The sequence below is a fragment of the Tupaia chinensis genome, unplaced genomic scaffold, assembly GCF_000334495.1.
Source record: "Tupaia chinensis unplaced genomic scaffold, TupChi_1.0 Scaffold144171_2, whole genome shotgun sequence".
Lineage (NCBI taxonomy): Eukaryota > Metazoa > Chordata > Mammalia > Scandentia > Tupaiidae > Tupaia > Tupaia belangeri.
In genome coordinates, this window is record NW_006204028.1 from 1,955,170 (window position 1) to 1,970,256 (window position 15,087).

Genomic DNA, 15,087 nt, shown 5'->3' on the forward strand with positions numbered 1-15,087 from the left:
TTCCCCTGTCCCTGGTGGCCTTGGCCCTGTGGGCCCAAACAGTGGCTTTCCCTGAGGCTAACTGCTGCCCTAGTGCAGATCCCCCGCCTTCCCTCCTCCCCGACCCCTGAGCACTACCCATTCCTCCGGCATTCTGCCAGCCTTACTGAGATGCCCACCCTGCAGGGATAACGTGCCCCCATTTCACAGGTGCACACATTGAGGCCCGCGGTGAAGCTTTCCTTCGCATGTCATGGGCCGCGGCTCACTTCTCTACTAGGCTTTCTGGCTCTGCTGCTCCTGCTCACAGGCCAGGCCACACCACCCTCTTCAGTTTCTTTTTGTGCTGCTTAGCGGGAGGTTGTGCAGTCTCTAATCCTTCAGTTAATGAGTCCTCCACAGGCCTCCTTCTCCCTGGCAGCTCGCTGCCCAGTGTCCTCAACACCTCTGGCCTGGGCCTCAGCTGTTCTTCCATGTCCAGCTCAGGCTGACCAGTGGTGGGTCTCCTCTGGCCTTTGCTTCCCTTCCCTGGGCAGAGCTAGGGGGCCTCATTATTGGGTGGAGAGACAACAAAACTGCCCATTCCCGAGGGCCCCCTATCCTGAAGCAAGAAGGTGGGAGGCCCCAACTGGAAGCTGTTCTGTTCCAGGCTAAGATCGTGAATGTGGAGGACGGGAAGCTGCTAGAGCTGAACACACCTGGAGAGCTGTGCATCCGAGGGTACTGCGTCATGCTGGGCTACTGGGGCGAGCCTGAGAAGACCCAGGAAGCCGTCGGTCAGGACAAGTGGTACTGGACAGGGTGAGGAGGCAGCGTCCTGGGGAAGGGGGGTGGTATCGGGCTGCTGAGGGAGGCTGGGGCTCCTGAGGCTGTGCTGGGAGGACATGGCTGTCAAGAGGAGCCCTCACATCCCAGAGACTTAATTTCCAAAACATGTACAGTGGGGGTAATCATATGTAGCATGGAGGCAAAGCCACTAGGCCGGCATCCCCAGCTCAGAGCCAAGGTTCAGTTGCTCATGTCAGCTCAGCGGATTCCAGTTACACGAGCACTATCCTAGATGCGGGTGAGCCAGTGGAAAGTAAGAGGAGAAGGATCCTGCTTCTACTGCCCGCACGTCTGGTGGAGGACGACACATAATTTCAGACATCAATAAACACGACAAGGAGGATAAAATAGAGGAAGTAGCTGTGCTGGGGAGGGGGGTTTGAGCTGAGACCTGGATGATAAAAAGAAGCCAGCCAAGAAAAACCTCCATACAGATATGTTGAGAGAGAGAGAATATTAGAGGGACTGGTTTGTTTTTCACTGTCTCCTCTATTAGACTGTAAGTTTCAGGGAAGGTGTCTGTTCCTGCTGTGTTTCCCAGAGTTGAGAGCAGTGGAAGACACACAGTCGGTGCTCCAGAAATGTTTGAAAAGTGGGACCAGTGGATGGTATAATGGTTTTCACTAGACTCCCACATACTTGACCGCGGTCTGAGTCCCAGACCTAGTGGCTTAAAACTCACATTGGGCACATGTGTGCGCATGCCCAAAATCCCAAGAGGAGAATGGAGGAGAAGGGATTGCAGTGTGGCCATCCCCCCTAGGAGGTCATTTTGACTTTCTGACACTCTCTGTCTCTCCAGGGAGCTCACACACCTTAGAGCAAAAATATCTCTCTTAAAAAAAAAAAAAAAATTGATGAGTGAGTGAGCCAGCTGGATGAAGCAGAGGTAAGAGGCCATCTCTGGTTTCTTTCTCACAGAGACATCGCCACGATGGACGAGCAGGGCTTCTGCAAGATTGTGGGCCGCTCCAAGGACATGATCATCCGGGGCGGTGAGAACATCTACCCTGCAGAGCTCGAGGACTTCTTTCACACACACCCGCAGGTGCAGGAAGTGCAGGTGAGTGCCCAGACCAGGTGAGCCCAGGTGAGACCCCCCCCCAGGGCAGGAAACATGTATAAAGATGTCTGATATTTATTTTATTTCTGGCCCTGGAAGGTGGTGGGAGTGAAGGATGACCGGATGGGAGAAGAGATTTGTGCCTGCATTCGGCTGAAGAGTGGAGAGGAGACTACGGCCGAGGAGATCAAAGCTTTCTGCAAGGGGAAGGTGGGAGCCTCAGCCTACCCCCGAGTGGATGTAGTTCACTTCTTCACTACCTCTGCCTGCCAACCCGCCGGGTGGGGGCTGCTGTGTCCTTGATGACCCTGACCTTGCCCAGACTCATCATGCTTTATCTCACCTCCCTCTGATGCAGATCTCTCACTTCAAGATTCCTCGCTACGTCGTGTTTGTCACAAACTACCCCCTCACCATCTCAGGAAAGGTGTGTAAGCTGGAGAAGCCTAGGGTCTGGGGGCCCAGATGCAGAAGGGAGGTGGGCCCACCTGTGCCTGCCTCAGTGATAGGCAAAAGAATCCATCAAGAGGCTGGCGACATAGTGACCTAAATCTGGCATGCCCTGGACTTGTACAGTTTGAGCACTAAAAGCCGGAGAAACCTGCCAGTTCCATGCAAACCAAGACAGCTGGTCACCCTAGATGACAGAGGCCCCACAACTGACTCTCGCCTGTTTCTCCTCTAGGTCCAGAAATTCAAACTTCGGGAGCAGATGGAGCGACATCTAAATCTGTGAATAAAGGGGGAGGGCGGCCCTCTGCGGCCCACCTCCTGCCTCTCCCACATTCCCTTTGTCTGTCTTTGTGATTGGGCATAAACTCTGTTTTCTTTGGCTGGTCTCTTGCTGATGTGTTCCATTGGCAGCTACTATGGGATGGAGGAGGAAGAAAACAAGAGAAACTAGCATTTGCAGACTTGCCGTTCCATGTCAGCAGTGGTGACAAGCATGCCAGTGTACATTACCCTCTTAACTGCACCCTGTCCCTTTGAAATGCCAACCCAGTGATTTGCTTTTTTTTTTTTTTTTTTTTTTTTTTTTCTTCACTTTTCCCCTTTCCTTTCCTTTTTTATTTTAATTTGTCAGCGAGAGGGGCTGGCAGGTGCTATGGTGATTAAGGGCACTGGACTCCCACGTGGCTGATCACAGTTTGAGTCCTGGACCTGGCGGCTTGCTTTCTCACTTTTCCTCTCTCTTTCTCTCTCTTTCTGTTCCTCTCTGGTCAAATTAAAATAAATAAACAAACAGACAAATACAGTTAAATGAAATAATTCTTTAAACAAATATATTGACAGAGAGAGTAGAGAGAAGGAGAAAGCACCACCAGTGCAGAAAGGTCATTCTACAATCCCTTCTCCTCCATTTCTCCATCCTGTTGGAATCTGTGGCATACACCGGTACCTGGCAGATCCAAATTAAAACCATGTGGGACCCAACTCCCTTAACCACCGAGCCATGGAACCAGCCTGCCTATTTTGTCTTTAGGGTAGACTCATTTATTGTTGTCAGATTAGTCAAGCAAGAAGTAGTCTTTTTTTTTTTTTTTTTTTTATTTTAAAGAGTTTGAGTGAGGGATAGAGAAAAACAGCAACCTCTACAGGGTCTTAGTGTCATGGCCTCTCCCCCAACCTTCATGGGCCAGCATATGCCCAGTGGACTCAGGATGGTCTCTGAACTTGAACTGTGAACTTTCCCTCTCAGAGTATCACATTTTATTGTCATGTTGTTGTCTGACCCCAGTATTCCTTTTTAATAATAGTTTTATTGAGACATAATTCACATACTACCTAATGATTCATTTAATGTGTGCTATTGAGGGGTTTTTTAGTGTAGTTACAGATCTGTGCAACCATTACCGAGGTCATTTCAAACATTATCTTCATTTCACAAACAAACACAGCAGGTGGCAGAGTGGTTAAGGTTCTAGGCTCCCACAGTGCCAACTGCAGTTCGAATCCTGGAATTGGCGGCTTGCTTTCTCACTTTCTCTCTCCCTCTCTCTCTCTCTCTCTGTCTCTGGTGAGCATGCATGTCCTAGAGCAAATGTTAAAAATATTACAAAGTAAGATTAAATACATACTTCTTTTTTAAAAAAGAAACCCTACCTTTTTTTTTTTTTTAATTTACCAGAGGGTGTGTGTGCACTTGCTAGAGAGAGAGAGAGAGAGAGAGAGAGAGAGGATGAAAGCAACCCCCCATGGGGCATGATCACGCCAGTCTCTTCACTTCTCCACCCTGCGGGGATTTGGGGCATGCCAGCATACATACAGACACACCTGGTATGTTTTTCAAGCCACCACATCCAGGACTCAATTCACAGGGTAGGCCATGTGGAATCTGGCTCCCTTAACCCCCAGAGCATGGGCCAGTCCCCCACACCACATCACCCCTTATTTTCTATTCTCCTATTCTCCCAAATCAGGTCCATTTTTATTTTTTGATCAATGAATCTGATGCTTCCTGATATGCAGAGCTATCTTTTTAAAAGGGCCATAGCTTGGGCTGGCAGTTGGCGTGGTGGTTAAGGGCACTGGACTCCCACACGGCAGACCACAGTTTGAGTCCCAGGCCTGATGGCTTGCTTTCTCACTTTCTCTCTCTCACTCTTGCTCTCACACTCTGTCTCTCTCTGGTCAAATTAATATGAAATAAATGAATAAATAAATAAAGTTAAGTAAAAGAATTCTTTTTATTTTTTTTTAGATTGTTCCAAGAAATAATAAACAGCTGGTTCCAAAAGGCAGTTTCCTAGTCATGGAGACAGAAACCTCCTCCTGCCTGCAAGGCCTGCCTCCCAGCCTGCCTGTTCCCAGTAGCAGCCTCCTCTTCACTGAGAAATGAGCACACATTTAGGGTACACTAGGTGCTTTCACATACATCTCTTAACTTTATCCCCCAAGCCCTATGAAATAGGCATTGGCCCCTCTTCAAAAATGATGAAGCTGGCACTCAGGGAGGTTCTGTGTCTTGCCCAAGGTCACATGGCCGCAATTAGAACCCAGCTGTCTGTGAGGCAGGTTCGCTGTGCACTGGTCACTAACGGAATCCCGAGTCTGGTGAGCAGAACGTCCCCCGACACAAGTTACACGAGCAGGTGCATGGCTCCCAGCCTCGGATTCATTCCAACCCAGTTTCCCAAGGCTGGGGGAAAGCTGCCTGGGCAGGCCATCCTCTGTGAAGGCCGCACTGGCAGTTCAGTTGAGGGGACCCGTATCCCTGGAGTCTCAGACCCTGGGGCAACATGACATGCTGAGCTAAACCACTGAAGGATGGTTTGCTTCTCAGAATATTGTATCCCCACCACATTTCCCAACTAGTCTTGAGAGCTGCAGGCTATTAAAGAAAGTGGGGAGACCCAGGGTGGCCCAAGGACAGCAGAACTGTCCTGTATGACTTGATTCTAAAGCTCATCACCTTGCCACGACAAGGGACAGTGCTTCAGACGCCTGGTTTCCCAGCCCTTCACCTGTATCCTGTCGCTGCTACATAGACCTCCAACTCTCCTCCCAGCAGGTGCCAGGGTCGTCCTGACCAGGGTGATGAGAAAACCTCCTGGGAACCAGCAGTTAGCATAATGGCTATGTCGCTGGACTCCCACGTAGTCGACCGCGGTTCGTGTCCTGGACCCGGTGGCTTAAAACTCACGCTGGGCGCGTGTGCGTGGGTGCCCAAGATCCCGAGAGGAGAATGGAGGAGAGGGGATTGCGGCGTGACCATTCCCCCTGGGGGGTGATTTCTCGCTTTCTGTCTCTACGTCTCTGTCTGGCGAGCGCATGCGCCCTATCGCGAAAACCTCTCAAAAAAAAAAAAAAAACCACCAACCTCCTCAACCCACGAAGCAATTCCCCCTGGGATTCCTTGCTCCTTCAAGATCTAGCCCAAGCGCCCTCTCCTCCCTCACGGACTCCCCTGGCTCTTAGAACAGACCGCCCTTACAACACTGAGCACACTGGCCTGGTGTTCTGCAGGGCATGGGATTAATGCGTGTTGTCTGGCCTATTGGTTTGCCCCTCTCCTGTCGGACTGCAGCCTGGTCATACACACCCAGATGTCCCCAGCGCCCAACCCCGAGCCAGGCACATATACATGAAGGAACTGAATGAACGAACTAAGAGCTCCTAAGAGTCGGGGCGGGGAACTCGCCGCGGTACGTGACGCCAAAGTCTGGCAGCCCGCCGCGCGTCCTTGGAAGGACAGACAGGCGGCTGCTGTGAGCTCATCCGAGCCCAGCAGGTGGCGCCGCAGACCCGCGGCCGGGTCGGCGAGTCGTCGGACGCGGCGCGCAATCACGCAACCCCGCTTCCTTCCGCCCAGGCGGCCCACCCGGCCCGCACCGCACGCACCATGCGCCCTGGGCGCCTTTAGGCTCGGGTTCGCGCCCCACGCCGCCTTGGGTGCCATGGCTGTCCCCGGGTCTCGGGCCTGCAGCTGGGCGGCAGTGGCCAAAGCGGTTTGTGAGCGCCGCCTCGCGGAGGGCGCGGGAGGGTCCCCGAGTCCTGAGCCGGCCAGCCTGCGCGCCGCGCTTTACGTGCACGTGAGTGCGGGGGTGGGGGCCGTGGCGATCCGAAACCCAGGTGGAGGCTTGTCCCATTGTGAACCCACCTACGGTCTTTGCCTCTCCCGGGGGAGATCCGGGTTGCAACGCGGTGCGCTGGCAGGGAAGTGTCTTGGTCTGGAGAGCTAAAGCGTTTGAGACTCATTCACTCGAGTGGGTGACTTGGACCGGGCGATTTCCCTTCTGAGCCTCAGCTTTTTCATACTGAAGAGGGCTTAATAACCCCCGTGCCACCTGCCTTGGGTCGTCGTGTGGCCTAGATGTCATAGCTACTGTTGACTGACTTTGGGATGGAGATGGGAACACGTGCGTGCAACGGAACCCTGGAAGGGGCCCCGGGAACACAGAATCCGTCCTCACCCTACACATACCCTCACCCCGTCCTGTCCCCAGTGGCCTTACTGTGAGAAGCGCTGCAGTTACTGCAACTTCAACAAGTACATCCCCCGCGGCCTGCAGGAGGCTGCCATGCGGAGCTGCCTGGTAACCGAGGCTCAGACGCTGCTGCGGCTAAGCGGGGTGCACCGGTGGGTAGCGGGCTGCAGACAGGGTCTAGGGGTGGTGAGGACAGGTGTAGGCATTCCAAGAGCACTCCCCAGGTCTCATTTTCCCCATGCTCTTCCCCCAGGGTGGAGTCTGTGTTTTTTGGCGGGGGGACCCCCAGCCTGGCTAGTCCCCACACAGTGGCTGCTGTCCTGGAGGCCGTGTCACAGGCTACCCACCTGCCTGCAGACTCTGAAGTCACATTGGAGGCTAATCCCACTTCAGCCCCAGGCTCCAAGCTGGCAGCGTTCGGGGCAGCTGGGGTCAACAGGTTATCCATCGGCCTTCAGGTAACAAGTCTCACTCCACGTTCTCCCGGCCTGTCAGTGCTGACTCCCTCTGGCCAGATTCGTTCACTGGGTAAACATGTATTGAGTTCCTCTGAGAGGTAATGCCCAGTACCCAGCAGCCCCTGTGGTAACTCTTCCGTTAAGTACTTCATTGTCTGCAGCTGTACTAGACCATAAGCTCCACAAAGCAGGGAGCGTAGGGCCTGGCACATAGTAGGTGCTCAAAAAAGATGTGTTACCTGATGGGAGACACACGAGGAGGCAGGCCCACAGTCAGATCATTGCAGCATGGTAAATGGGTTTCCGCAAACAAACGACCAACCTGGAGGCCAGTTCAGTCTGATGAAATCATGGAAGGTTTCCTGGAGGAGGTGATGTTTGAATGAGGAGGAGAAGGAGATCACCAGGTAAGGGTGTAGGAGGAAAAGACACAGGATATGGAAGAGGCTTGCATGTGTTGGGGGAGCAGTGAGTCATTCCTCGTGACTAAAGACGTTGGAGACAGAGGTGCAATGTAGGGTCCAAGAGCCTTCAGCACTGTTAAGGAGTCCGGGTTTCTAATCATGCGGGAGCCATGGACGTTTTTCAGTAAGCAGAAACCTCAGAAGTGGGCCTCTGGTACTCCCTGCCTTCCAGCACATGCCACTTATCATAGGGTGTAGCATAGTGGGCTTTGTGCTGGTGGGACATACCGAAAGAACACATCACTTCTGGGATGTTCTTACTCAGAATGTGTGTCCTCAATCAGGAAAACCTAAACGAAGGAGCTTTAATTATTGTGATGAGCACAGGTAGGAACAGCTGGCCTGCACTCTGCACCATGTCAATAACATGAAAGACAGAGGCTGAACATCTGGGGTGGAGGTGACAAAAGACACAATGACAACTGAAGGCAGCGTGTGGCCCTGGAGCGGGTGGAAGGAGGAAGTGGCTGCCGTAAGAAGGTCAGACGGTCAGACGAGTGGCCCGATTTGCATATGACCGGTAGATGATGGCTCTGTATCGGTGGTACGTTTCCTGAACTCTGTAGTCGGATTATGGTTACATAAGTGAATGTCCTTGCTCTTGGGACATACACATGTGAGTACTTAGGGGCTGTAAGTAGGGGGGATGGTATCATTTGCGTACTGTGCTGTTGAATGAAGGCACGTAGCATGGGCTTGAAATGTTACTGTGTTTGTGTGTGTGCGTGTGTGTTTTTGAGAGGTTTTTGCTATAGGGCACATGCACTCGCCAGAGAAACAGAGACACAGAAAGCAAGAAATCACCCTCCAGGGAGGATGGCCATACCGCAATCCCTTCTCCTCCCTTCTCCTCTCGGGATTTTAGGCATGCACACACATGCACCTGGTGTGAGTTTTAAGCCACTGGGTCCGGGACTTGAACTGCGGTCAACTACATGGGAGTCCAGTGACATAGCCTTTATGCTAACTGCTGGTCTCGAAATGTTACTGTGTTTAATGAACGTACCTAGCTTCGCGTGTGCGTGGGACGGTGCAGACACAGGCTGTTTCCCTCATCTCAAGTCCTTTTGGATGGTGCTGTACCTTATCCACTCTTAAAGGATTCGGCATAATAACAAATCCCTGTGCATGCTAGAAACAGACCAAGTAAATATGGTCAAATGTTGGTTTTGAATCTGTTCTAGATGGTGTTTCGTGTGCTTTCAACTTTCCCATAGTTTTGAATGACTTCAAAAGAAAAAGTAAAGTGAAAACTGGTTGGCTTTAAATGTATTTGTTTTATTCATGAGAGAGAGCACATGCTTTCATGAGACAGCCACCCTCCAGGTCTCATCATGGTGTGATCCCCTTCTGCCAGCCTTCCAGTGCCTCGGGATCTTGGGCGTGCGTATTTTCAGGTCTACTTCAGATCCAAACCCTGGTAGGCCTTGTGGCTTCTGACACTGCAGTTCAGTATGCTGCTGCCTCCGTGCCACGTGCCACTGAGGCTGGGCTGACTGCTGGCTTTAGAGTCAGACGGCCCTAAACTCTAGGTCTGACTTTGCAATTGTATAGCCTTAGTTGAGTTCCTTAATGTCTCTGAACCTCAGTTTTCTATCTGTAAAATGGAGCTAATGTTGGAGGGCTGTGAGAATTAAATTGGACACTGTGTAAGAATCCTTGGTGCACAGTGGCCCTTCAGTGTGGCCTTCGGCCGTTGCCACCTACCCCCCCACACTCCCCATTCCCCACCCCCTATCCCCTCGCTGGGTACTGCATTTTTGTTTCTCTGCCTACAATGAGGTGAAAGTGCCCCTCTCCTGAGCGAGCCTGTGTGCTCACCCTGACCTGTGTGCTCTTTCTCCTCAGTCCCTGGACGACCATGAGCTCCAGCTGCTGGGGCGGACGCACTCGGCCCGCGATGCTCTGCGGACGCTGGCGGAGGCCCGGCGACTCTTCCCAGGGCGCGTGTCTGTGGACCTGATGCTGGGGCTGCCCGCTCAGCAGGTGGGGCCATGGGTCCGGCAGCTGCGGGAACTGCTGCACCACTGTGATGACCACCTCTCCCTATACCAGCTGACCCTGGAGCGGGGCACCGCGCTGTTCACCCAGGTGCAGCAGGGCACCCTTCCTGCGCCTGACCCAGAGCTCGCTGCGGAGATGTACCAGCAGGGCCGGGCAATGCTTCGGGAGGCTGGCTTCCGCCAGTATGAGGTCTCCAACTTTGCCCGGAATGTAAGTCGTGGGGCTGGTGGCCAGAAATGGAGGCCTGGTAGACAGAGATATGACCAAGGGGTTGTGGTCCCTGCTGGGGACCTGAGACAGTGGGCATTCTAACCAGGTGCTCCTCACTGATTGGTCAGGAGAACTACCCGGCTGTTCTCTCTGCACTGTCTCCTCCTTCCCACAGGGGGCGCTCAGCACCCACAATTGGACTTACTGGCAGTGCGGTCAGTACCTTGGCATTGGGCCTGGTGAGTCCTCTGTGAACTTCAGAAGGGATGACTCAGGAGAGGAATTTCATGGCCTTGTGAACTTGGGCCATTCATGTAACCTCTCCAAGCCTCCTTTTCCTATGTAGATTGGCAAAAAATAGTATCTACCTTGTGGAACTGGGTATGTGTTTTAAGGTGCTCGGTATAGTGCCTGGCCGGGTCATTCTCCATTGTTACCTTGTATCAGAGTGCCCTGGAGGACCGGTTAAAACTGCTGGCTTTTGGACCACCAGATTGCATAATGGTTAAGTCACTGTACTCTCACGTGGCCGACCACGGCTCAAGTCCCGTACCTGGCGACTTGAAACTCAAGCTGGGCTCATGTGCATGCATGCCTAGGATCCCAAGAGGAGAATGGAAGAAAAGGGATTGCAGCGTAGTTATCCCCCCGGGGAGTGATTTCTCACTTTCTGTCTCTCTGTCTCCCCAGAAAGCACACACACCCTATAGCAAAAATAATCTCTCTCTTAAAATAAAAACAAAAACTATTGGCTTTAACCGGCACCTCCAGAATTCCACTTGGACAGGGCTGGAGTAGGACCTAAGAATTTTCATCGCTAGCACGTTAGGTACTGTAGGTTCAAAGACAACACTTTGAAAACTGATTTCAGTCTGGTAGTCACCTAATGCCAGCTGCTATTAATATGGGGATGGTTATCGGTATTGTCAGGGGCCCATGGGCGATTTATACCCCAGGGGGCCGGGGGCCACTCCCGGGAAGCTCGGATCCAGACACTGGAGCCTGACAACTGGATGAAGGAGGTGATGCTGTTTGGTCATGGCACCCGGAGGCGTGTCCCCCTGAGCAAGCTGGAACTGTGAGCATCCAAGGGCACAGGGCTCTTCAGCCAGGGTTCCCCGCACCCCCAGAGCCACCCCATGTGCACATCGTAATTCCCACCCTACCCCTACTGCATGAGCGCCAGCCCCTCATCAGCACGTCTTAGCGTAGGGGCTGAAGAATGGGAGAGGCACAGTCTCCTTTCAAAGGCTCCCTGATGATTTCTCTCTCAGGCTGGAGGAAGTCTTGGCCATGGGGCTACGCACCGATGTGGGGGTCACTCACCAGGTAAGGGGCTGGGGTCTCACACACCCCTCCTTCCTCCTAAGTCTTCCAGAGCCAATCTCTTGGCTTACTCCCTGTCCCCCATACACACACACACACACACACACACACACACACACACCTCCTTCTCTCGGAGGGTGTCAGTTGGGGGCTGGACCTGCTGGGTAGAAGCAGTTGGCAGTGTGGTACAGTAATAAGACTCTAGATTAGGGCTACAGAGACCCTAGGTTGTAATCCCTGTTTTACTGCAACCTTGGTCGCAAACCCTTTCACCTCTTTGAACCTGTTTTCTCAGCTCTGTGAGGGAGTAGGCAGGTGGGGTGGGCAGATACTTAAACAGCACTGGCCTTCAGAGAGGAAGGACAGTGTGTGTTGGTCAGTCAGACTCAGAGCTGCTCCACATTAAGCCAGGAAGCCCGGCTAGGGCTGGCCATACCCTGATGGTAGGAGGGGAGAGGGAGAGCAGGGGAGAAGAGGGGGACCTGGCTTGGGGAGCCGGGTTTGGCCTGCACGTGGTGGAATGGAAGCGAAGGTGCCCACGTCCCTGCTGGCCCACTGGCCTGGTCCTGGTGTGCTTGAGCGTCAGTCCCTGAGATCCCCCTGCTAGACTGACGTTGCCCCTCATCACACCTCAGCCGCTTGGCCCAGAGCAGCCTGGCCAGTGCCCCACCTCTGGGCCTTTTGCTTCCCCAGCACTGGCAGCAGTTCGAGCCCCAACTGACCCTGTGGGACGTGTTTGGAGCAAGCAAGGAGGTGAAGGAGCTGCTGGATCAGGGCCTGTTGCTGCTGGATCACAGGTGTGTTGGAGATGGTAGGCAGAGGGGACTTAGGGGCCCTTGGGAACCCTGGCTACAGGGTACACCCAGGAGAAGTGAGAAGGATTGGTGAGGCAGCGCCTGTGGGCACCGGGGGCTTGGTGCTCGGGGGATAAGGGCTGAAATTGGTAAGATGAGATGGTCACATCTAGGCCTCTCGGTTTTCCAGGGGTCTTCGGTGTTCCTGGAATGGTCTTGCTGTGCTGGACTCTCTATTGTTGACCCTCCTGCCTCAACTCCAAGAGGCCTGGCATCAGACATCCCCCTCCCCTGTGCCAGAAGGATGATGACCAGATGGTCCTGTATCCCAGGGCAATGCCAGCTGGGCTTTGGAGGGCTGGCCCAGCACTGCAGACACCTCTTCTGACAGGTGCCATCTCTGCTTCCAAGTGGCGCTGTCTGTCCCTAGCTTCCTCAGGGGAATGGCCAGCGTGAGAGTGACAGGAGGACGTTTCCGGTCTGGGAACCAGCATCCCCTGCAGCATGTCAGGCCCACAGACCAGCATGTCCCCTGCTAGGCACTGCTCATCCCCTCTGCCGGCTTCTGTTTGCCTTTTGGTTACCAAATCAGGAACAGTGTTTGGGACTCTTTTGATGGGAATGACCTCTCAAGAAAACCTCTTCATGCTGATCTGAAGTCCTGAGACAGCTGTATGAGTTGGGAAAACCAAATCCCCTCTAGGTACTTCAAGCAGGATGGGATTTAATACAGGAGCGAGGCATTTACAAAATCACAGAGAGGGTGAGCCATGAGTGTCAGAGGAAGCCTCCGCCCACTGTCTAGAAGTCAGAAAGTCGCGAGGGCATGGGACGCCTCTGCCGACGGTCTCAGCTGCTGGCAGCACAGACGCAGATGGTTGACAGGAAAACGCCCTGGCCATGCTGCAAAACGCAGTGCTCACTGCCTGCCGCAGGCCCCAGCTGTGCCCTGCACTGCTGGAGAAGGGGCAGTGGCTTCTGCAGGTGCCTCTCATTAGGGGACTTTAAAGCACATCCTAGCTGGCAGGAGGTTCTGGAAGATCGTCTCAGGCTTCTAGCCCCTGCAGGTACAGGAGAACATGAAAGGCCTGACGTCTCTCTCTAGCACGGCCGCCTGCTGGACCCCGAGAACGGGGAAGATCAGAGAAGTCTTGCCCCTGCTGTTCTGGCTACCTGTCAGGATACATTTGGGGTGGCAGGAGCCACACATGCTCCTGAGGGGCCACGCCCCCCCCCCTTCTCCCTGTATCCTTTCCATTGAGAGAGGGAAGGTGGGCAGGGAAAGGAGAGGGGAGAACTCAGGAAAGACCCAGAGCACTCGACATCCTCCATTGTCCTTGTACCTGCAGACATCGCCACATGGTGCTACTTCAATAGCCTGGCGCCCCGTCTGGAGGCTGTCTTCACTCTGGTCCGCTTCTTTGTCCCAGCTCCTTCCCAGAGTGGAATCCTGATCTGGGGACTGGAAGCTTAGCCTAGGGCTATGGTTCCTTCCCCCCACGCCCTGCATTTTATTTGGAAAGATTTCAAACCTTGAAAGTTGAAGGGAACAGTTTGATGGAAGCCCTACATCACTCATCTGCAGTGTGTGTAACGTCCAGAAATGGGCAGATAGTCATCAAGCACTCCTTCAGCTTATAAAAATTCCAGCAGCCAAGGGCCAGTCCTGTAGCACAGCCATCAAGTGAAAGATGAAGAAAGCCGGGTCCCACACAGACCACCTGGTTTGAATCCCAGCCCCAGAGGCTTGAGAAACACAGAAGGGCGTGGCCAGGATCATGATGGGGTGGAGGGATGGAGGCAGGAGGATGGCTGTGTGACCATGCCCCATGGGGCGCTTTCTCTCGTTTGCTCGCGCTCTGACACATGCACGTGCCCTCTGACAATTAAAGAAAGACTTAAAGTCTTAAAATAGCCGTGTTTCCAGACTTTGTGGTCACCCTCTAGATTTATCAGTTGTTAAATTTAGGCTACATTACTTCATCCTTCCATAGAGAGAGGTGAGTGTGTGTGTGTGTGTGTGTGTGTGTGTGCATTCTTCCTATTTATTTATTTTGCTAAATCGTTTGAAAGTTGTACACATGAAACATTTAAGCTTGTTTCTCCCAGGGAAAGAAAAGAAAAACAGATTCCTATATAGCCTCAGGGGCTTTAAAGCCCAGGAAAGTGGTTTTTTTTGGCTATAGGGCATGTGCACTCGCCAGAAAGACAGACAGAGACAGAGAGACAGAAAGCAAGAAATCACCCCCGGAGGGATGGCCACGCTGCAGTCCCTTCTCCTCCATTCTCTTGAGATCTTGGGCATGCACGCACACACGCACACACGCCAGGCATGAGCACAAGCCACCAGGTCTGGGACTCGAACTGTGGTTAACTACGTGGGAGTCCAGCGACATAGCCATTATGCTATCTGCTGGTCCTGGAAGGTGAATATTAATGCAGTGATATGCAGTCTATTTTAAAATTTCCCCAAATGTCTTCAAAGCTTTTTTTTTTTTTTTTTAGTTTCTTTCTTTCTTCTGTAAGTGAGAGTCAGAGACAGGTACCCCCAACACTGTCTTCATGCCGTGGTCTACCCTTAGTCTCAGCCAGCCCTGAATCTTGGACATACATGGCGGGAGTGTTCAGGGAGGTCTCTGGCATGAACCTAGACCCTTGCCTGTGAGTTAACCTTGCAGGGCATTGTGGTGCTACGCTCCTGTCTAGTCCTGTAAAACAAAACTCTTTGTTCTGGAGGGGGTGGTGGTGGTGGTACATTTTCCAATGAAATGTTATGCTTTGCTTTTGATTGTTATGTCTCTAGTTTCTTTTAAAACAGACTTTTCTGGGACTAGCCCTGGAGCCTAGTGGCTAAGGGAGCTGGTTTCCTAACCATGGTTTGAATCCTAGCCCCAGCAGCTTGAAAAACACACCAGGGAGACCAGCAGTTAGCATAATGGCTATGTCGCTGGACTCCCATGTAGTTGACTGCGGTTCTAGTCCTGGACCCGGTGTGAGCCCAAAATCCCAAGAAGAGAATGGAGGAGAAGTGAT

At 52.9% G+C, this 15,087-nt stretch overlaps 2 protein-coding genes across 5 annotated transcripts in view; both read left to right on the forward strand.

The window, feature by feature from the left end:
• The window catches only part of ACSF2 (acyl-CoA synthetase family member 2), a 50,333-nt gene extending 47,569 nt beyond the window's left edge, over positions 1 to 2,764 (forward strand). For all 3 annotated transcript variants that reach the window (XM_006166196.2, XM_014583233.2, XM_006166197.3), the window contains 5 exons: positions 629 to 780; positions 1,729 to 1,870; positions 1,970 to 2,080; positions 2,229 to 2,297; positions 2,556 to 2,764. In XM_006166196.2, coding sequence (XP_006166258.1) covers positions 629 to 780; positions 1,729 to 1,870; positions 1,970 to 2,080; positions 2,229 to 2,297; positions 2,556 to 2,606 — 525 coding nt within the window. In that variant the 3' untranslated portion in view covers positions 2,607 to 2,764. The remainder of the gene's footprint in view (positions 1 to 628; positions 781 to 1,728; positions 1,871 to 1,969; positions 2,081 to 2,228; positions 2,298 to 2,555) is intronic.
• A 3,406-nt stretch (positions 2,765 to 6,170) lies between these two features.
• On the forward strand, positions 6,171 to 13,968 carry RSAD1 (radical S-adenosyl methionine domain containing 1). Of its 2 annotated transcripts, XM_006166198.3 has the most exons (9): positions 6,171 to 6,402; positions 6,817 to 6,950; positions 7,052 to 7,256; positions 9,569 to 9,934; positions 10,110 to 10,173; positions 10,865 to 11,012; positions 11,209 to 11,263; positions 11,954 to 12,057; positions 12,245 to 13,968. In XM_006166198.3, the coding sequence occupies exons 1-9, from the start codon at positions 6,268 to 6,270 to the stop codon at positions 12,360 to 12,362; spliced, it is 1,329 nt and encodes a 442-aa protein (XP_006166260.1). In that variant the 5' UTR covers positions 6,171 to 6,267; the 3' UTR covers positions 12,363 to 13,968. The 2 variants fall into 2 exon arrangements, with proteins under 2 accessions (XP_006166260.1, XP_006166261.1); XM_006166199.3 differs by lacking the exons at positions 10,110 to 10,173; positions 10,865 to 11,012.
• The last annotated feature ends 1,119 nt before the right edge of the window (positions 13,969 to 15,087 follow it).

Excerpts from the sequence above, each read along its gene's own strand:
- RSAD1 (XM_006166198.3), top strand. The coding sequence starts at position 6,268 with ATGGCTGTCCCCGGGTCTCGGGCCTGCAGCTGGGCGGCAGTGGCCAAA. Across the intron at positions 9,935-10,109 it reads TCTCCAACTTTGCCCGGAAT|GGGGCGCTCAGCACCCACAA; the intron begins GTAAGTCGTGGG and ends TCCTTCCCACAG. Across the intron at positions 10,174-10,864 it reads GTACCTTGGCATTGGGCCTG|GGGCCCATGGGCGATTTATA; the intron begins GTGAGTCCTCTG and ends CGGTATTGTCAG.